At 59.0% G+C, this 9,003-nt stretch overlaps 1 protein-coding gene across 1 annotated transcript; it reads right to left on the bottom strand.

The window, feature by feature from the left end:
- Nucleotides 1-896: 896 nt before the first annotated feature.
- On the bottom strand, nt 897-7,430 carry DDX56 (DEAD-box helicase 56). Its single transcript, XM_053927142.1, has 14 exons — nt 7,305-7,430; nt 7,007-7,168; nt 6,299-6,459; nt 5,985-6,155; nt 5,775-5,865; nt 4,963-5,207; nt 4,555-4,674; nt 3,909-4,022; nt 3,720-3,814; nt 3,045-3,118; nt 2,873-2,962; nt 2,247-2,352; nt 1,533-1,603; nt 897-1,174 (listed from the first exon to the last, which is right to left on the bottom strand). The coding sequence occupies exons 1-14, from the start codon at nt 7,362-7,364 to the stop codon at nt 1,097-1,099; spliced, it is 1,638 nt and encodes a 545-aa protein (XP_053783117.1). The 5' UTR covers nt 7,365-7,430; the 3' UTR covers nt 897-1,096.
- Between the last annotated feature and the right edge of the window lie 1,573 nt (nt 7,431-9,003).

A 9,003-nucleotide genomic window follows, 5' to 3' on the forward strand; every position in this document is an offset into this window, starting at 1 on the left:
GAGCCACGGGGGACGAGGGCGCCCTGGTGCACTGCTCTGGCTGCTGTCTCACCACAGGCACGTGATCCCCCAAGCAGAGACCTCTTCTCCCACACACAGCCTGGTCCCCAAAAGTCCTCCAAGCAGACCGGGGGCAGGAAAAGCTGACTCCAAACCCAAGGTTGCTCTAACCCACCCACAATGGCCGAGCGTCCAGCGCTCGCCCATGCACACCGCCCTTCCCAACACCACAGCAGGTTTTCCTTCCAAAATGCTCAGGCCCACCGGGCTTTCTCCCAGACTGTTTCCCCGCACCCCCACCCCCACACCAGGTCTCCCCCTCCGCAGCCCAGCCTGCGAGGCCCGCCAAGCAGGTGATGGCGATCCTGGGACAAGGGGCACAACCAAAGGCAGTCAGCAGGGCCCCTCCTCTGGACAGCAGGAGCTGGGAGGCCAGCCTGCCAGGGAAACCCTCTCCTGTTGGGGGCTCACGGCCGAGTGCAGAGCAAAGAACAACGCATGTGAGCCTGTCCCCGCCCCCCCCACCCCCCAGTGCACTCAAGAGTGCATGCGGGTGTGCTGACAGGAGCAGAGGTGTCGGGGGCCAGAGGGGCGGAGGGCTGAATCCACCACATGCGGCACTGGAGGGGGAGGCAGCAGGCTGAGGTGAGGAGGGCCCATCCTCCCTGTGGGTGAAATGTGATTTCTGAGCTTCAGGGCATAGAGGCTGGTCAGCGTGACCCCAAACAGAGGCCACAGGAGCAGGTGTGGGCTGGAAAGAGATCTGGACAGGGCAAGTGTCTCCCAGAGCCTAAAGGCCCCAGGCTGCAGCGTCACATGGCTGACCCCTGGTGGCCAAGGGGGCTGCACACAGCCAACAGGGCCAGGCACTCCCTCCTACCTGCAGGAGGCCCAAACCAAGGCAGCTAGAACCTTTATTGTCTGTAAGGCACAAATGCTGGCCTGGAAGCGCCACCGGCCTGGAGGCCACAGTCCGCCTGCCTGGGACCCAGGGTGTCCCTCCAGGGCAGGAATCCAGTCTGTCTGAGGGGACGCCCTCTCCCCACCGTGCTCGGCCCCGGGGGCCTGGGAAGACTCGCAGGCTGCCTGGACAGACTCAGGAGGGCCCCATCGTGGGTCTGCGCTTCTCTCCTCTGTGCTTGAAGCTGCGCAGTGGGTTCTGGGCCTTCGCCTTCTGTGGGGGGAGGTCACAGGTCAGCAGGGGGAGTTGGACGTCCAAATGCCCAAACCAAGACAGACTCTGAGTAATGGGTAGTGCCGCCACTTCAGGGCCCGGCAGCCCAAGAGCCCAGGACAGATGCTGCCGTGGTCACCACATCCGGCAGCCTCCAGCCCACCTCCCTCCTGCAGCCAGGAGGGGAGTAGAGGGCAGTAGGAACAGAAAGCTGGTCCTCCTTTGCTCCTGGAGACACATATGGGAGTTGAGGGAGTCCCAGCCCCCATGACTTTGACCTGGGAGCCAGGAGTTTAGAGCCAGTTGATGGGGCCACTCTCCTCCAAAGCATGCATACTGCAGTGATCAGGGAACACACCTTGACCTTCTTAGAGGACACCTTCTTCCGCTTCTTGTGAGGGCGAACCAGGCCGCGAAGAGCAGGAGGGACTGCAAGAGACAAGAGGCCTCAGCAGCTGCCACCTAGTCCCTGGCCACCCCCCTCTGCACTCACACACCCTCCAGGCCCTCGAGCGGGCTCTCTCCCATTGTGACCCAGAGCCACACTCTAGTCCAAGTTCAAGTGCCCGCAATGCTATTTGTTACCATGGAGCCTGCTGCAATCATCACGTAACAGAAAAAAATGAAGGTGTGTTTCTGAATAAGAAAATGCTGCTGACACAGAAAAAAATCTGTGATCTTCCCACGTGTGGCACATTACTATAAATGCACCCCAAACTGCTAGCCTCTCCCCACACATCCTCCCCTCACCTGTCAGCTCCGTCATTCCCGCCTGCAGCAGGAGACTTGGCCTCACCCGCACCTGCCCTCGGTGAGGGCACAGCCCCATCTGGCCAGGCCACGTGGCCGAGGCCTCAGAGCAATAGCCTGATGCTCCAGCCTGCCAGCCACACGCTGCTGGCAAATGACTTTGCTCTGACATGACACAGATGGGACGCTCTCAGAGCCCCTTGTGCCGCCTGTCCCCACGCAGAGTGACACGCAGTGGGGACGTGCGGTGAATGGGTCTGCCTGTGTCTGTGCACACGCTGCCGCCGGGCTCTGAGGTCCCGGCAGCCCAGCGCCCACTCACCCAGGTAGTCGGGCACGTGGCCCAGGTGAGGCTTCACCACAGCGGGGTGCAAAGGCAGGTCGTGCCGCAGCAGCTGGAGGTCCCTGGGGTTGTCTTCAAAGTACGTCTGTGGGGGAGGGGAGAGCGCTGCAGGGCGTGCCCGTGTGTGGGGTCACAGGGTTCCCGGTAGGCAGCTCAGGCATGGAGTTTACAAAGTGGGGGTTTCCCACCACCTGTGCCGTCCCCTGGTCCCCTCCTACACACAGCAGCTGTTGGGACCTCACCTCCCCCACCACACTCACTGCCTTTTCTGCGAAGCGCTCAGTGACACACAACAGCACAGCACACCCTTGTCCAGTGGTGCCACCCCAGGCTGTCCTCGCACTGACACACACGCAGCACCTCCTCCTGGTCTGTGCAGTGCTCCCCACTTTGCTCAGCCCCTCCCTGTGGGAGGCATCCAAGTGTTCCCGCTTCTGGACACAACACTGGGACTAGCTCGGGCACACGCGTACCGTGCACATTCAGAGACTCCGTCATCGTGACAGACAGGGCCGCTGTCGTCCACGGAGTCACCTCCAGCCAAACAGTCGGCTCCCCGCGTCCCACCCACCACCAAGGCCTCAGCCTGGGCTCGGTGCCCTCACCTTCAGCTTCTCAGAGTGCAGAAGCTCCTCCTTGATCTCCTTCAGCCTCGCCTCTCGGATGGCCTGCTTAGTCACGGAGCGCATGGCGTCCTGGGTGGACACGGAGGGTCAGGGTGCTGGGGTAGCCAGGGTCCCCCTTCCCCAGGAACCCACCACGCCCCAGCCCACTCACCCTGCAGCGGTATCGGAAGCCTTCGATCTCCTCCATGTGGAACTGGTAGGGAAGTAGGGCGGGGGCCCCGGTCTCTGTGGAGAAGTGGCAGTGAGCTGCCCATGCCCCCCTGCCCCATGAGGCAGCATCACATGTCACGCAGGCTGGCACTGGCTCCCCGCAACGCGACGTGCACATGCAGCGAGGGACCTGGGTCTCATCAGCAGGTGCGATGGTTCCCCAGGTGCTACAGCCAGGGCCCCTGTGTCCCTGGTGCCCACCACACCCCTCATACTCAGGACCTGCCCAGCCCCCCACCCTCATTCCCCAAGGCCACTCTGGACCCCGCAGCCTTAATGTCCTTGGTGGGCCACGTGCCCACCCCTCCTCCACCATCTCTTTCTCAGAACCTGGGACATGGCCTGGCTACCCAAGACAGTGCCCTCTCCCAGGGCTGCCTCCTGAGACACCACCAGCCTTGGTACCATCTCCCAAACCCCCTTCCCTGCCCCTGGCCCTTCTGTCACTGGACCTGGGCTTGCTCATCTGTGATAGGGGCAGTGCCTGCTATGGAGGGCTGGGTGGGGATGGAGCAAGGGACCTGGGGCAAGCAGGGCCGGGCAGGTAGGTGGTGGCTTGTCACACTACTGTCCCGGCTCTGTGGCGTCCTGGGCAAACCCTGGCCCTGGCTCTTACCTCCATCAAGAAGCTCCTCGATCTTGCCCAGCTGGGACTGCTCTGTTGGAAGCACGAAGGTCAACACTATGCCTGGGTTGTTAGCACGTGCTGTCCTGCAAGGAGAGACAGCCCCGCTCAAACTTCTGTCCTGTATCCTAGGGGAGCCCACACTCCTGGTGCCCAGCCCACCACGCCCAGCCCCCATACCTGCCAGCACGGTGAATGTAGGCCTCAGGGCTGGGGGGGAGGTCAAAGTTGAGCACAGCAGACACGTGGTGGAAGTCTATGCCGCGAGCCACACCTGCCTCTGGGTCAGAGGCCCTGCAGGGAACACCATGACAGGCTCACCCCCGTGCTCCCTGAGCCACGTTCTCATGCCCATTGCATCCACAGAGTCTCCAAACAAAGCCTGTGTGGAGCCACAGGACCTGAGAGGGTAGGACTCGACCTTCAGAACTGGTCCAGGAGCAGGGCAGCAGGGCGGCTACACCACAGCCCCGACCTTGGCTCTGGAGCATCAGTGGAACTAACTGCCCCACGCAGTGATCTGAGAACCCCACCAGGCAGACAGACTGCAGGCTCCCTTTGCCCCTCAGAAACACCCTCCCCACAAGTCACAACTGCACTCAGAGCAGGCTGGGCCTTCTCTCCGCGCCAGCCAGTGCCCCAACAACCCAGGTGGCCCGGCCCCTCGTGCCACCAAGGACCACGGGCGCCCTTCACTACCCTTCTCTGGGCCCAGCAGCCGAGCAGGGGCTCTGTGGGCTATGCTGGCAGTGAGACCTGGCTCCCCACTCTAGCACCCCGGTTTGTCTCTCTGGGGAGATGTGAGAGGACAGAAGCATGGGCTCACCTGTCCCCCTTGGGCCCTGTGCCCCGATGCTTGCCTTTGACCGGGGCCCCCAGAACTTCGGCATCAGTCGCTATGACACAGTCGTAGAAGCCTTGGTTGAACTGAGAGATGATGTGGCACCTACGGGACAAGAGGGGAGGGTCAACCCCAAGAGCTCATCCACCCCAGCACCACTGTGACCACCATCCTCTGGCTCTCCCTCTTCTTAAACTCTTCTTTATCTTAATGACTCAACCTCTCAGCTGAAAGCAAAGCAATAGGTGGTCCCTCAGAGTCTGTAACAAAGTCACTATCGATTAAGCCCAAATCCTGGCCTCTAAGCGCTTAAGAAACAGGAACATCAACTGCATCTCCCCTATCCAGACCCATCTGCGACGTGTTTCAGCTGAGGCATCAGCCAGAGCACACCTGGAGCGCAGGGGGAGCTCCCCGTTGAGTACGCAGGCAGGGATGCTGAACTGCTCCAGGAACAGGCGCAGCCGGTAACTCCTCTCCAGAGTGTTGACGAAAAGCAGGGACTTGCCCCGAATCAATGAGAGCTTGAGCAGGGCATATAACAACAGAAACTTGTCTTCCTCCATGTCACAGACCACCTGAAACTGCTGTAGCTGCTCTGGCCCTGGCAGCTGGGATTCTTGCAACTTGAGAGTGACCTGGGGGGACAGGCCTGTGGTCAGGAAAGAGGAGACAAACACTATCGCAAGGCACTGGCTTACCAACCACAGTGTGAATGTGCTAGTTCAGGGCACCACGTGTCCCCTCCAGCTGGTGTAAGGAGTCAAAGGCCCCTAATAATTGTAGGGTATGAAGAACATAAAATTACATGCAAAGCATTTCGGGAACAGAACACAGAGAAACACAGATAAACGACTGGAGTGAGGAGGGACACCCTACAGCAGCAGCCTTTCTGAAAAGCAGAGGTCAAAAAGCAGAAAACTTTCACCTGCTTCTAAAGGCAGCCTTTCTGCCCCTTGGGGTCCCTGCTCAGGCCTTTAGGTGAACTATCACCTAAACACCTAAGGGACCTCTAGAACTGTACAGTGACTGTAGATTTAAAGGGAGGGAGGTGTTGGTGACTACTGGCTCGTAATGCTATAAAACCAGAAGGCTAAACCAGTAACAAATGCCTCCCTCAAGCACCCCTGAGCAGGGAGCAGGGAGGATCAGGTCCTCAGAGAGTCACATGTCAGCTGCTCCAGATGCTTGCAGAGGACACTCACCGGGTTATGCAGCACCAGCTCCTTGAGTGTCTGTACGTCTTCGTTAAAAGTAGCTGACATCAGAAAAGCCTGATAAATCCGGGGCAAGTGACTAAAACAAAACAGAGCTCCATCAGACTCCTGCTCCATGGGCCTCTAATTGTGGCAGCTTCTGGCCCCCTGCCCAAAACCCTGGTGACGACTCACAGCCCCCACACGCCTCTTCCTCACCAGAGAAGACTCTTGAGCTCTTCCTCGAAGCCAAAGGAGAAAAGAAGATCAGCCTCATCCATCACCAGCAGCTCCAGGGAGTCCCGCAGCTTCAAGCTATCTTGCTGCAGGTGGTTTAATATGCGAGAAGGGGTCCCTACCACTACGTCGGGCTTCTCCATCAGCACAGCTCTGGAGGCGGGCAACACCTCAGTGTTGGGAGGAGGTCCACCTGGGACCTCTCTCAGGACCAGCCCCCTTCCCGGCTGCACGCAAACGCAATCCCACATCTCTGTGCAGCTTAATTCCCCCACAGCCCTGGTTCTTTCCCCCACCTTTGAGAGGCTGAGTCTTCTGCGGCCGAGACGTTGGCTACCCGGATGTCTCGGGCACAGTAGGCAGCCAGCTGCTGAATCATGGACTGGGCCTGCCGAGCCAGTTCCTTGGTAGGCACGAGGACAAGGCCACGCACAGCCTGCTCCACTGCAGGGCCCGTCTGCAAGAGCACAAATTGAAGAATTCAGACAGTCCGTTCCCATCACTGTGGCTACCTGGTGCTTTCTCTAACTCTTCCAGGCAATCTGACCCAAATGCTGTGACTTCCAAACGACTCAGTGCTTACTTCTCTGCACCTCAAGATGTGGAACGAGAGGGCTCTTTCCCAGGGCTGACCCTCAAACACTCACTTACTTCAGGGTTATCGTGTTATTTAAAATGCACCGATCATGCAATTGGTGTTTCATCATAGCCTATAAGGAGTGGGGGCAGTAATTTTTACAGCAGAAAGAAGATTTACTTAAGATTACACAGAGTGGCAGTGGCAGAGCTTGAACTAAGATCCAGGTGACCTGAAGTCCAGCCCAGAACGTCAGCCACGACAGCACCAGGCTCTCTCGGGCCATCCCTCACAGGTTTAAGAAGCCACAAGAAAGCCTGGTTCTTGAGAAAGAACGATGACAACCACACGCCTTTCCAAGAGGGCACGACGAGCACTCAGACACCTGCATCTCCCTTCCTGCCTAATGGCCCCTACCGTGACCCACCGCCTTCCTGTGGAGCAGCAGCTGCAGCATCGGAATGGCATAGGCAGCCGTCTTCCCAGAGCCAGTGCGGGCCCGCGCCAGGAGGTCCTTCCCCTCCAGGGCCAGCGGGATGGCCTTTTCCTGGATCAGCGTGGGCCGTGACCAGCCCAGGTCGGTGACGGCCTAAGAGAGACGAGAGACGGCTCAGGCGGCGCGCAGCTCTGCAGAGGCCCCCAGCCAGGCCGGCCCCGCTTCTCAGCCCGCCGCGCCCCTCCCCCGGCCCCCGCCCCCTGGCCCTGATTCTTAGTCCCCGCGGTACCTGCAGCAGCCGGGGGTCTAGACCCATATGTTCGAAGCCCAGCTGCTCGGACTCCGCCATGCTGGAGCTCCGTAGTGACAGCGCGCACGCGTAGCAAGAAAAGAGTGCGACGCCTGGGCGGGCCAAAGCAACAACCAATGAGCGTCGGAGGAGCCATCACTCCCGGAAGTGCTGGAGTCTAGGCTTCCGGTGTTCCGGCGGAGCGCCGCGGCTGCGGTGGCGCGCGAGGCCCGGCATTCCGAGGAGAGGCGGTAGGAGGCTGAGGGTCGCCTGGGACCCCCACGGCTCCCCTTTCGCCCTCTGACACCGCCTCCTAACGCTTGCTGGGTTGGGTCTTCCTGCGGCGTGTGTGAGCTGCGTGGACGCGGGTGTGGTCCCTCTGTGCTCTCCTTCGCCGCCCCACGGGGCGGATAGCTCGCAAGTAAACAGTTGTAGGTTTCGGCTTACTTTGGTTAGCGCATCTTTGATTCTCGCCCTAGTCTTTGAGCCCCGTTGAGCGTGGCTCCCTAAGAGCAGGAGTGCGGCCCGTGGTAGCTTCTTGGGAGCACCCTCGCCTGCCCTGATGTCCGGGGCGCTGTCCAGGTCTGTGTGAGCGCGCGCTGTTCCACCTGCTGCGATCAGGAAGAGTTCCCCGCAGAGGTGTTCCAGGGCCTGTAGCAGTGGTGGGAACACAGGAACATGAGCGGGGACAACAGCTTTCTGAGTAGAACGCAACTGACAGTGGGTGTGGCGGGATGTGGTAGAGACCACCGAGAGGCTGGCTGAGATTCAGGGCCACAGACATTCCAAGGAAAGACCACAGCAATTGGACTGTGTCAGGACGAGGGTTGGAAGAATGTGTAACATGAGACAGAAAGGAAGGTAGGTGTGCCTGGGGTCCCCTAACCTGGCTGCCTATCAGTTACCTGCATGGCTTGGTTAAAATAAGGATGAGGATTGTTACCCCAGGTGGTGGTTGGAGTGTCCTCTCCTACACCAAAGGGTTGTGGGTTTGATCCCCGGGCGCCCCGGGCACGTGCGGGAAGCAACCAATCCATGTTTCTGTCACATCGATGTTTCTCTCTCCCTCTTATCCTTTCTCTCAAAAAATCAATAAACACATCCTCCGGTGAGGATTGAAAGAAAATGAGGATTCTTGGTTTCCACCTGTATTAGTTTGCTATTGCTGCTGAAAGAATTACTGTGAGCTTAGTGCCTTAAAACAGTACCAACTTATTACTGGTACTATATAGGTCAGAAGTCTGACAAGGTCTCATGGGGTTGAAACCAAGCTGTTGGCAGGGCTGCCTTCCCTTTGGGAGACTAGAGGGACAATTCCTGTCCGGCCTTTTCCAGCCTGGCCAGTAGCCCCCTTCCTCCATCCATCTTAAAGCCAGCAAAGGTGGTTGAGTCTTCACATTGTTTCACTGTGACCTTCCTTTGCCTCCCTCCTCCAACTTCTCAGGAAACTCATGAGGACACTGGACACACCCAGATAATCCAGGATGAGCTACTCTTTAAAATCAACTGTTAGCAGCTTGAAGTCCCCTTTGCCTTGTTAGGTGAAAGTCACAGGTCTTAGGGATTAGGACACAGGCATCACTGGAGGGCCATCATCCTGCAACCACATGAACCTGCTTCATTAGCCTGGACCTGGGTGTTGCTTAGGAATCTTTGTTGTTTCCCAGATGGCCCTTTGCGTCAACTCTGATGTGGGCCC

This window comes from Desmodus rotundus, chromosome 6 (genome assembly GCF_022682495.2).
Source record: "Desmodus rotundus isolate HL8 chromosome 6, HLdesRot8A.1, whole genome shotgun sequence".
Lineage (NCBI taxonomy): Eukaryota > Metazoa > Chordata > Mammalia > Chiroptera > Phyllostomidae > Desmodus > Desmodus rotundus.